General features: G+C 42.0%; 1 protein-coding gene across 1 annotated transcript in view; it reads left to right on the top strand.

Annotated features, from left to right (window-relative positions):
• LOC109916283 (engulfment and cell motility protein 2) overlaps positions 1-13083 on the top strand; it is a 125492-nt gene that overhangs the window by 105488 nt on the left and 6921 nt on the right. The window contains exon 19 of the mRNA XM_048608518.1: positions 1990-2067. Within this exon, the coding sequence (XP_048464475.1) occupies positions 1990-2067 (78 nt within the window). The remainder of the gene's footprint in view (positions 1-1989; positions 2068-13083) is intronic.

Here is a 13083-nt window from a genome sequence, read left to right as displayed (position 1 = left end):
CCCCCTCCCCCACCCCCACCCCCACCCCATCCCCACCTCCTTGACCAGACACAACCTGTCCACCTTCTGTCCCACCTATCCACCCCACCCATCCCACTGACCAATCCCCACCACTCCCTACCTGCACTCACCTATCACCATCCCACGTACCTTCTCCAGCTCCACCCCTCCCCTCTCTATTTATTTCCCAAGTCCCATCCCCCTGCCCATTTTTGAAGAAGGGTCGTGACCTGAAACGTCAACTTGACTGCTCCTCTGATGCTGCCTGGCCTGCTGTGTTCCTCCAGCTCCACACTGTGTAGAAATGAAAGTCTCCTTTTCCTTGCTTCCTTCATCTCTTGTCTCTTTTGTCTTTGATTAAAATTATACTAACTACTTTCCACTGTCACCTTCTGGAAACTGTTATTTCCACAGATTAGTTTTCAATTCCAAACCCTCTGTGCACCCTTTCCCCTATCTTTGTGGTTTTACTGGATGAGATGAAGTGGCTGTTTATGGTCTGTATCATCTCATCCCTTTAAAATCCAGGAAATGGTAATTATATCACCCTGCTGCCTTCTCCTCCCAATGAAATCATGTCTAATTCATGTAATTCTTCGGGATCCAGTCCCTCCAACCTGTCAGTCATTCTGGTTACTCTGTCTTCTGTATCCTATCAATAACTGCAATATCCTTCCTGTACCATCGTGACAGAACTGTACACTGTAATCCAACTACAGTTGCACCAATGGTTTACAGAGTGGCAGAACGACCAGACAACTTCAGCTGAGCATTAAACCTTTTAATAATTGGTGTCAGTAAATTGTCAATCAAGACTCCCAAATCTTTTTCATTTTCCATACACACTATTTTCATCTTTATGTGTGCGTGTGTATTTACAATGTGAATCGATAGTGTATGTGTACATATACCTGTACTTATGTATTAATTTGCAATATACTGGTCTGTGAAATTTTCATATTCAAAATATGTATTGGAGATTTGCTTGTAGTGAGACTGAGCTTTACTTCTGCCACAGTTTATAAATACATAGTTTCATGAGTCCTAGTGTGACACCTGTAATAAAAGATAAAAAGTCATACAATACTATCACTTTGGAACTTGATTGTTTTAAAAAGAGAGGCACGTGGATTTTGATTATTGCTTTTTTAAAAGGTCACCATGTTATTTATGAACAGTTGCCCAAGTCCAACATTGCTTAGACCCCTGTGGCGTTGACAGAAAGATGTTCATGCTGTTGAGTCTATGACAGGTAGACTAAACAAATTTAAGGTTATTTATTTTGTTTTCGATTGAGTTCAGAAACGAGTTTTATTTTTCCCTCCTGGTAGGAGTTTTTCCAAGACAACAAGGTGCAGGGCTGGATGAACAGTTCAGTTCAAGGAAGCCAGTGATCTCAGCAGAAATGATCATTTGTAAAGTTTCTAGGCCAGGAGAGTTTGAATAGAACTTCGCAAGTTATCCAATTGAGAAACTGAAGGTCCTTAGATTTTTCTGCTTCAAGATTTTTAAAAATTGTCTTGTACATTTATTCTCTATTTAGCTTGATTTGTTTTTTCTTCCTTATCTGTGTTGTAAACATGCCGTTTGTAAAAGGACATCTGCAGCCACATGTGAATGCATTTCAGAGGCAAACCACCACATTAACTATCTGCAACCTCTTTTTTTAAAGAAAAAAAATCTGTCAAGCCAGGTTTCATTCTGTGATCTGACTTGCCCAGTAATATCATCACGTTGGATCATAATCATTTTTAAATAGCTTATGAACCTTCTAGAGGTTTGCATTCTGTTTGTCATGTAATGAGGACTTCTTTAAGTCTGATATTATAACTGGGATGTGTATTAGTTTGTGGAAAATGTCTATTGGAGAAACTGAGATCCACAATATAACCTATTTGAGTATCATAAAACAGCAACTACAGAATTCGTAAATGGAAGCCATCTCATTTTTGCACTTCATGTTAGATGTTTTCTTTCCTATTTTTACAGGAAGTTCAAGAGTTGGCTTTCTCTATCCTTCATGATCCTGATGAGGCCCTGAACTTCATCGCCCCTAACAAATATGAGGTAAATTATCACTTGAGTACTGCTGACAAAAGTACATTTTGTCAACGCTTTTTGTCTTGCGTACATCAGGAGCATTCACAAGAAAGCAATGTAAAGGAAAAGTAATATTAATACTGTATGAAAGAAGAGTGCTCATTACTTGGCAAGTGGACTCTGGTACAAACATTGTCATGGAGAATGCACCAGTTAGATGATGACTGACAGTTAACTGCCAAACTTTGCTTAAATTTTAAACCAGGCAAGTTTTCTCTGCTTAGTATAAGCTATTCCCTGAGAAATCAACCACAGAATGGCTATCACCTATTTTGTTGAGTTATACACTTATGGAATCAGAGTTGTACAGCGTGGAAACAAGACCCTTCAGTCCAATTCATCTGCGCTGACCAGATATCCTAAACTGATCTTGTCCCATTTGCCAACATATGGCCCATATCCCTTTAAACCCTTCCTATTCATGTACCCATCCAGATGTCTTTTAAATATTTAATTGTACCCACTTCCACCACTCCTCTGGCAGCTTGTCTATACACACGCCACCCTCTGCGTGAAAAGTTGCTGCTCAGATCCCTTCTAAATCTTTCCCCTTTCATCTTATTCGTATGCCGTCTAGTTTTGGACTCCCCTACCCTAGGAAAAAGACCTTGGCTATTTACCCTATCCATGCCCCTCATGAATTTAAAAACCTCAATAAAGTCACCCCTCAGCCCCTGATGCTCCAGGGAAAATATCCCCAGCCTGTCCCTATAGCTCAAACCCTCCAATTCTGGCGACATCCTTGCAAATCTTTTCTAAAACCTTCCAAGTTTAACAACATCTTTCCTAAAGCAGGGAGACCAGAATTGAATGCAGTATTCCAAAAATGGCCTCACCAATGTCCTGTACATCCACAACATGACGTCCCAACTTGTATACTTATTGCACTGACCAATGAAGGCAAGCGTGCCAAACACCACCTTCATTGTCCTGACTACTTGTGACTACATTTTTAAGGAACTATGCACCTGCACCCCTACGTCTTTTTGAGTTACATCCTGTGGGATGATGGTTACCCTGATCAGATCATTTCTCACTGTATATTATGCAAACTAATGAATGGACCGAGGGATGTCACATTTGGCCCAGAGAAGTGCACAGATTAGCTTGGATTACCCTGGAAGATTAAAACATTAAAGCAACAGGTAAAACCTGCTTTTCACACTGCTGTTGTGCAGTAATAACATGGTCAGTGTTCACCATTAACAGGAAACTGCCAACAGGCAATAAAGATTTAGTTTTAAAACCAGTTTTAAAATCTCCCCACTCCCAGCCTCATCCCATGTCCAACGCTCCCTATCATCCCCACCTCCTTGACCTGACACAACCTTTTCCACCTTCTCTCCCACCTATCCACCCCTCCCATCCCACTGACCAATCCCCACCACTCCCTACCTGCACTCACCTATCACCATCCCACCTACCTTCTCCAGCCCCACCCCTCCTCTCTCTCTTTATTTCCCAGGTCCTTTTCCCCCTCCCCATTTCTGAAGAAGGGTCCTGACCCGAGACGTCAGCTTTCCTGCTCCTCTGATGCTGCCTGGCCTGCTGTGTTCCTCCAGCTCCACACTGTGTTGTCTCTGACTCCAGCATCTGCAGTTCTTGCTATCTCTGAAAGATCTGGCATGCTTGCCTTCATTGGTCAGTATATTGAGTATAGGAGTTGGGACATCATGTTGCGGATGTACAGGTCATTGGTAAGGCCATTTTTCGAATACTGTGTGTACCATTCTGGTCTCCCTGCTATAGGAAAGATGTTGTTAAACTTGAAAGGGTTCAGAAAAGATTGATAAGGATGTTGCTGGGATTGGGGGGTTTGAGCTATAGGGAGAGGCTGAATAGGCTGAGGTTTCTTTCCCTGGAGCATGAGAGGCTGAGCAGTAACCTATATATATAAATTCATAACAGGCATGGATAGGGTAAATAGCCAAGGTCTTTTTCCCAGGGTAGAGGAGTCCAAACTAGAGGTCTAAGGTGAGAGGAGAAATATTTAAAAGGGACCTGAGGAACAAGCTTTTCATACAGAGGGTGGTGTGTATATCAAACGAGCTGCCAGAAGAAGTGATGGAGGTGAGAACAATTACAACACTTAAAAGGTATCTGCCTGTCCCAGATGAGTGCTGTGGTATATGAATTTCAGTATTGGTGTGATGCCAGGTATGCATCCCAAACACTGGGAGATTGTATGAAACAGCAAATCCCTTCAACTCATCACAACAGTAAAGATACTAACCGTACCCAACCAATAAATGTTTACAAAACTCAAAACACTTTGTCCAACATTTGATTTGATTCTGTGATTTCTTTTTAAATTCATTCGTGGGATGTGGGCATCGCTAGTTGGGCCAGCGTTTAATTGCCCATCCCTAGTTGCCCTTGAGAAGGTGGCGATGAGCTACCTTCTTGAACTTCTGCAGCCCACATGCTGCGGGTTGACCCACAATGCCTTTAGGAGGGAGTTCCAGGATTTTGACTGAACAACTGTGAAGGAACAAGGATATATTTCCAAGTCAGGTGGTGAGTGACTTGGAGGGGAACTTGCAGGTGGTGGTGCTCCCATGTATCTGCTGCCCCTGTCCTTCTAGATGGAAATGGTCATAGGTTTGGAGGGTGCTGTCAGAGGATATCTGGTGAATTTCTGCAGTGGATCTTGTAGATGGTGCAGACTGCTGCTACAGAGTTTCAGTGTTGGAGGGAGTGGATATTTGTGGATGTAGTGCCAATCAAATAGGCTGCTTTGTCCTAGGTGGTGTCAAGCTTCCTGAGTGTTGTTGGAGCTGCACTCATCCAGACAAATGGGGGGAGTATTCCATCACACTCCTGACTTGTGCCTTGTCGATGGTGGACAGACTCTGGGGAGTCAGAAGGTGAGTTACTCGCTGCAGTAATCCTAGCCTCTGACCTGCTCTTGTAGCCACTGTGTTTATGTGGCAAATTGAATTGAGTTTTTGGTCAATGATAACCCCCAGGATGTTGGTAGTGGGGCATTCTATGATGGGAACACAATTGAATGTCAAGGGACAGTGGTTAGGTTGCTTCTTCATTGACATGGTTATTGCCAGACATTTATGTGGCACGAATGTTACTTGCCCCTTGTCAGCCCAAGCCTGGCTATTGTTCAGATTTTGTTGCATTTGAACATGGACTGCATCAGGATCTGAGGAGCTGCAAACGGTACTGGACATTCTGCAGTCGTTAGTGAACATCTGACTTTCTGATTGGAGGAAACGTTGATGAAGCAACTGAAGATGGTTGGGCCTAGGACACTACCCTGAGGAACTGCTGCAAAGATGTCCTGGAGCTGAACTGACCTCCAACAAGCACAAACGTCTTCCTATGTGCTAGGTATGACACTAATCAGCAGACAATTTGCCACTGGTATGCATTGATTCCAGTTTTGCCAAGGCTCCTTAATGCCACACTAATTTAATGAGGCCTTGATGTGAATGTTTGTCACTCTGACCTCACCTCTGGAATTCAGATCTTTTGTCCATGTTTGATCCAAGGCTGTAATGAGATCAGGAGCTGAGTGGCCCTGGCAGAACCCAAACTGGGCATCAGTGAGCAGCTTATTGCTGAGCAGGTGCTGCTTGATAGCACTGTTGATAACACCTTCCATCACTTTACTGATGATCGAGAGTAGACTGATGGGGCTAAAATTGACTGGGTTGGATTTGTCCTGCTTTTTGAGTACAAGACATACTTGGGCAATTTTCCACCTTGTTGGTAGATGCTAGTGTTGTAACTGTACTGGGAGAACTTGGCTAGGGGAGTGGCAAGTTCTGGAGCACAAGTCTTCGGTACTGTTGCTGGAATTTTGTGGGCCCCATGGTCTTTGTAGTATCTAGTGCCTCCAACTGTTTCTTAGTATCACGTGGACTGAATTGAATTGGCTGAACACTGGTATCTGTAATGCTGGAGACCACTAGAGGAGGCTGAGATGGATCATCCACTCGGCACTTCTAGATGAAGATTACTGTGAATGCTTCAGCCATATCTTCTGCACTGATGTGCTGGGCTCTTCCATCATTGAGGATGGGGATATTGTGGAGCCTTGTCCTCCAGTGAGGTGTTTAATTGACCACCACTATTCACGACTGGATGTGGCATGACTGCAGAAGTTTGATCTGATCTGTTGATTGTGGAATGGCTTAGCTCTGTCTATCACTTGTTGCTTATGCTGTTTGGCGCGCAAGTAGTCCTGTTTGGTAGCTTCACCAAGTTGACACCTCATATTTTAGGCATGCCTTATGCTGCTCCTTGATGTGCTCCTGTGCTCCTGCACTCTCCACTGAATCAGGGTTGATTCCTTGACTTGATGGTAATGCTTGCAGGTTGTGCTGGATTGGACAATTTTTGAATAATCCTGTGTGCAAAGAATTATACTGACAACCAGTTTGGGATTTTTATTCTGGCTTGCTGCGTGGTACCCGTATTAAGTACAGGAAGCTAAATATAATAATACACAGCACCCTGTTCTTTGCATACAGAAGGAACATGGACACATAGATTGCCTGTTTAAATTCAACAAAAACACTTATTAGGGCAATACTTTAACCGATCAGGATCCACCTGCCTCGTTTAAAATTTAAACAAATTGTCATCTAACTAGTGCATTCTCCATGGCAATGGCTGTACTAATTAGAGTTGACTTGCCAAGCAATCAACTCTCTCCTCTCATACAGTATTAATATTGTTTCTCCTTTACAAGTTATTCTTGTGAATTGTCCTGATGAGTGTAAGATATAAAGGTTGGTCTTTTCTTTCCGCAATGCTCAAGTTATGTGTTACCAAACAACTCGACGATGACTGTTTGAAGTAAGGTTTAACAGGAAAGGAGCAAACCCCCACTACTGATGACAGTGAACATACGAACAGGCCAGTTAATTTGCATTACAATCCAGATTGGGGCCAACGTATGAGATTCAAGGTACTTGTTGAGTGAGTAAAGTCACAAGATTCCATGGTCTTGAACAAATAACAATAAACTTTACTGTTCTAATAGTATATAGTAATACAGTCTACAATATATACAGAGATATAAAACTTGCATTCTGACATCCAAATAGATTTAAGCTGACAGAAATAGAACAAAGCACAATACAGCACAGGAACAGAACCTTCAGGGGTAGGTAATAGACACGGCATGTCAGGTAATATTTGGAATGTTAGTCCTTTTGTGGCTCTGCACAGCACCTCACATTTAAAGGGCCTTAGGCTGATTTGCTATAGGACTTGTTTTTGGCATGTGCTCTTTCCTGGATTTTGTCAGTTTTCTGCCATCACATCAAATCACATCAGGTCATTCTTTCCTCTCCTGAATTTGCACATACAGCCATACAATCTAGTTGCTGTCTAAGACCTTGCCATACTGCTCAATGACAAGTTTTGATCCTTGGTGTTAGCAGATCAACCATTTAGATATTTACAGTGACACCTGATTCTGCCTTTGCCTAGTGTCTGCATTGTCCGCACTGGACAGGGATCAGAAGGTCACTGACATAAAATATTAAATCAGTTTCTCTCTCCTCAAATGCTGCCTGACCTTTCTTGCCTTCACTAAATTTACTATTGAATGGAAACAGAGTTAGAGCAACAGGAGGTACTCCAGGAGAAAATGGAGTAGATGAAGAATGAACGTTTTCCCTGAAAGCAAAAGGGTGGGACTCTCAAATCTAACCTCCCCTGGCTGTCAAAGAGCATACCATTTAGGATAAAGCAAAAAAAAACCTATGTCAAATAAATAAAGCTCAATATTGCAGAAAGCCCAGAGGAGTATAGAAAGTCAGAAGGAATTGGAAAAGTAGTAAGGACATGAAAAAGTATGTCAATCTACAATAAATACTTATTTTTGAACATTCACTCAGAATTAGCCTGACATAAATATGAGGAGCAGATACATTGGGGTGAACATTTATCCGAGCACATCAAATAGAAAGTACAGTCAAAACAGATCCCACCAATTTCTCTGCAATCCCTCCAACATTAGTGACACTCTGGGTTCCAAATATCACTACAGATTTGCAAGGGATTCCATGACTGCTGAAGACCTAACTCCTGAGCTCCTTCTCAAACTGTCTCAACAACTACTCATGTTCTGGTATTTCACTCTCCCAGTTGGGACTGTGCTGTCCTGAATTACCTGTCAGTTAACTGTCAATCACCATTAACTGGTGCATTCTCGATGGCAATGTTTCTACCAATCCAAGTCAGCTTGCCAACACAATCAGCATTCTCTTCTCATGGACCATTATTGTTGGTTTTCCCTTGAATTGTTTTTCTTGCAAATTGTCCTGATGAATTCGCAAGACAAGCTTAAAGAAAAGTTATTTTTCACCAATACTTGGAAAATAGTTTGATTCACCTTTCATGAGTACAGCTTGAATGACCTCACAAACCCCATCTTTTCCATTCAAATCAACACTTTCTAATTTTTTTCAAGCTATTGAATCTATTAACTGCTGCTTTTTACCAGTAGGCATTAACACTTGAGATTTGCCTATTCTGTTATGACCTTGAAAGAATAGAGGGGCAGAAAACAGTGTGTGCAGACTCTGTGAAAAGTGAAGAAAGATAAGGATGTGATTAGGAGTTTCGAATACAGGAATTACAAAAATAGTGAAACTTGGACTATAGCCAAAACATTTGTGGCACAGCTAAATGCTAAGTAGGATAATTGTAATCAATTACTGTTTAAGCAGATGGTGTGACATGAATAAAATAGAACCCCTACAGTTCAATTTGAGCTAAGTTTGTCCTTGATGAAGTTTTGTTGAGAAGGCAGAACTTTGAGAAAGAAAATGAAAACTTACATATATACATTATATATATAGAAAGAATATTTTCAAAGTTTGCAGCTGTCACAAAATTTGGATATGTAATAAATAGTGAGGTAGTTAGCAGCAACTTCAGAACAACATTGACTGAAGGGAAATGGGTAGATGCATGGCCGACACAATTTAATACAAAAGATTTATAAAGCATTATTGCAAGAAAAATGAGAGACAGTATAAATCATCAAGGCTTTATGACTTGGCCTGCATCAGGGAAGATAATGCAAATTTCAAAAGGACTGACAAAAGCCTGGGGATAACAAGATGCACAGCATTCATATTTAGAAAACTTTCATCATCCCTTCAGTGTCAATGTGTCAAAATCCTGGGACTCCCTCCCTAATGCATTGTAGGTCTACCTATAAGAACAGACTGCAGCGGTTCAAGAAGGCATCTCACTATCACCTTTTCAAGGACGATTAAGGATGGGCAATAAATGCTGGCCCAGCCTGTGACACCCACATCTTATGAATGATTTTCTTTAGATTCCCTGACAAATTCTTCATGACAACACCTCATGCAATCGGTTCATTTACCAACCAATGAATTTGTTTCTCATGCAGTATGAATTATTATCAACAAAAACAGAAATTGCTTGAAAACCTCAGCAGGTCTGGCAGCATCTGTGGAGAGAAAGCAGAGTTATCGTTTTGGTTCCAGTGACCCTTCTTCATTACACTATTGTTCCCTATGTGAATTGGTATTCTTGTGTTTGTCCTGATGAGTGCACAATGAAAAGCTCCAACAGCATGTCTCTGATTTTTTTTCCAACAACACTGCAGTTCTGTGCTACTGACTGACTGACTGACTATAAATTAAATTGCTACAATTTTAAAGAGGGTACAAGAACCACATACCAGTCTTTTGAAGATTGCTGGAAATATTTACAATGCATTTATTTTTACAAATACATATTAACTCCTTGCCTTTTAATAATAAGGCTATCAAGTATAAAACCAAACAAGTTAAATATTCTATAAATTGTTTGTTAAACCTGAGCTGCAGTATTATGTCCAATTGTGGTATCACACTTCAGAAATGATGTCCAGTGCTAACAAAGAGAGAATGAAATAAAGATTAACTAGGAGGTAGCAGCTAGGAGAGCCTTCAGTTAACTGGAAGGACTGGAAAATATACGATTTTCCTCTTTACAATAAAAATTACGTTAAGTTTTAATAGAGTACCTGGGGGAAAACTGTTTGAAATGACAGCAGGGTTGGTAACCAAGAGGACGCAGATTTTAAATTGACAAAAAACCAGTGAAGGCTTAGAAGAATTTTTTAATTCAACAATTTTTGATCTGGAATGTTATTGCTTGAAAGGGTAGTGAAAGCAAATCTAATAGTAACCTTTGGAAGGAAAAGGAAAAAAATCTAAATTGTGGGGAAGGAGTGAGGAGTGTGATCAATTGGTAGCTCCTTAAGAACTATCACAGCAAAAATGCGTTGAATACATACAAGGAGAAAGAGTTCAGGAGTTCGGCGAAAGCTGTCTACACACCCAAACAGCATGATAAAGAAATGAAGTTTGTAAACTTGGAGATTGGAGAAGCTTTTTTCCAGTTTAAAGACTGATCTAGTCTGCCTTTATCATGAGAGATAGTAGGAACTGCCAATGCTGGAGTCTGAGATAACAAGGTGTAGAGCTGGATGAACACAGCAGGCCAGGCAGCATCAGAGGAGCAGGAAAGCTGATGCTTTGGGTCTGGACCCTTCCAAAGAAAAGGGAGAAGGGTCTGGGGAAGGGTCCAGACCCGAAGTGTTGGCTTTCCTGCTCCTCTGGTGCTGCCTGGCCTGCTGTGTTCATCCAGCTCTGCACCTTGTTATGTCAGCCTTTATCATGTATGTCTCTGCTGCAATATCAGTCTGGAGCTTGCAGCTGTGAAGTGAGGTGCATAAACAGTTGGAGATGCAGCTCTGCAGATGAGGAGAGGTGGGCCATAAGTGGTCATTTACTTTTTTTTTTATAAATACCACTGCCGCAATCCAGTGCCATTCATAAACTGCTCAAGTTCAGTTTCCATCTTTTCTGATTTATGATATCACTAGATATTGCAGCTTATTCTGATCATCCTATAATTTTATAATTTGGATAAGTGCAGTCTTTAATTTTCACATCGACTAGGAGAAGCCCCATGTCTCAAGTTCCAAAAGTAGTGAATTTCTTAAGAGTTTTTGAGAATGCTTTCTGGAGCAAATGACATCTTGAACCAATAAGGGGAGCATTCTTTTCTTCTGATTTCAAGGTAACAAATGAGCCTGAATTAGCCAATAGTGTAACAGTATGGAAACAGCTATTAATAGTCAACGTAACTTGACTGAACTCAATGTTGGGTTTGAGTGAGAGAAGGATGAGTCAGGATTAAGGTTTGAAATTTGCAGAAGTCAGATGTTGGTGGGATGAAGCATAAATTAACCAGTTGAATTGAAAGAACTGTTAACAGATAGAGATGTTTGAAGTGTTTGGTAAAATACAAACTTGAAATGCCTTTAAAGAGCCAGAGTTCTATTGTGCAATTAAACAAATTGCTTAGCAAAGGAACTGAGAGATGGTACAAACTAAAATAAAAGTCTATACAAAGGCAAAGAACAGTAGCGATTCCGCAGACTGGAATAGATATAAATGCAGCAAAGGAAGATAATGAAAATTGCAAGACAGTTCAAGAATTGTCTCTCTAAAAATTGGCCAATAACATCATACTTTTTAAGGATGTAAAAGATTAACTAGAAAATTATGGATCTATTGGTTTAACGCCAATTGAATCTTTCATCAGGACAGTGGTTGGATTTTCCAGTGCCCACAGGATTGCAACATGCTGTATACATGATCTCTCAGTGTAATCCCTGTGGTAGTCTCAGGATCCTAAACGCTCTGTCAGACTGAAATTTTCAAAGGACCAGAGAGAGAACAGGGAGCCTGCTGGCCACCAATTAACAACCCATTAAGCTCCTTAGAAGCCTGTTAACTGCTTGTCCAGCTAACAGTCTTTCCTCTGACCTTTAGTTTGGCAAACTGAAATATCTGTTTCACTTCAGTGTTCTGTATTGTGTACCTAGCAAGGACGTTGACTAGTTAATTTAAATGTGTAAGACTTAATTTTAATGTTGTAACTGGCATCAGTCCAAACCATGTAGCTTCACCTAATGGCTTCTTTCATCCCCATTGCTGCTGACCCTTTGAAGAGCTCTTTGCTCAATTTGAGAAGGTGGCAGCAGCTCCAACATGGCTGCCAGCTGCCTTTACCACTGGTGCTAGCCAGATAGTTCCTGCCTTCGAAAGAACTCAACACAACTATTTCAGCATTAGAGATAGCAGGAACTGCAGATGCTGGAGAATCTGAGATAACCAGGTGCAGATCTGGATGAACACAGCAGGCCAAGCAGCATCAGAGGAGCAGGAAGGCTGATGTTTCGGGCCTAGACCCTTCTTCAGAAATGGGGGAGGGGAAGGGGGTTCTGAAATAAATAGGGGGAGGCGGATAGAGGAGAAGATAGGTGGAGAGGAGACAGACAGGTCAAAGAGGCGGGGATAGAGCCAGTAGAGGTGAGTGTAGGTGGGGAGGTAGGGAGGGGATAGGTCAGTCCAGGGAGGACGGACAGGTCAAGGGGGCAGGATGAGGTTAGTAGGTAGGAGATGTGGGTGGGGCTTGAGGTGGGAGGAAGGACAGGTTAGGGGGGTGGGGATGAGCTGGGCTGGTTTTGGGATGCGGTAGCGGGAGGGGAGATTTTGAAGTTTGTGAAGTCATGTTGATACCATTGGGCTGCAGGGTTCCCAAGCGGAATATGAGTTGCTGTTCCTGCAACCTTCGGGTGGCATCGTTGTGGCACTGCAGGAGGCCCAGGATGGACATGTCGTCTGAGGAATGGGAGGGGGAGTTGAAATGGTTCGCGACTGGGAGGTGCAGTTGTTTAGTGCGAACCGCGCGTAGGTGTTCTGCAAAGTGGTTCCCAAGCCTCCGCTTGGTTTCCCCGATGTAGAGGAGGCCACAACGGGAACAGCGGATGCAGTATACCACATTAGCAGATGTGTAGGTGAACATCTGCTTGATGTGGAAAGACTTCTTGGGGCCTGGGATGGGGGTGAGGGGGGAGGTGTAGGGGCAGGTGTAGCACTTCCTGCGGTTGCAGGGAAAAGTGCCGGGTGTGGTGGG

Source organism: Rhincodon typus, chromosome 19, assembly GCF_021869965.1.
Source record: "Rhincodon typus isolate 14 chromosome 19, sRhiTyp1.1, whole genome shotgun sequence".
Lineage (NCBI taxonomy): Eukaryota > Metazoa > Chordata > Chondrichthyes > Orectolobiformes > Rhincodontidae > Rhincodon > Rhincodon typus.
This window is presented reverse-complemented; position numbering and strand designations above follow the sequence as displayed.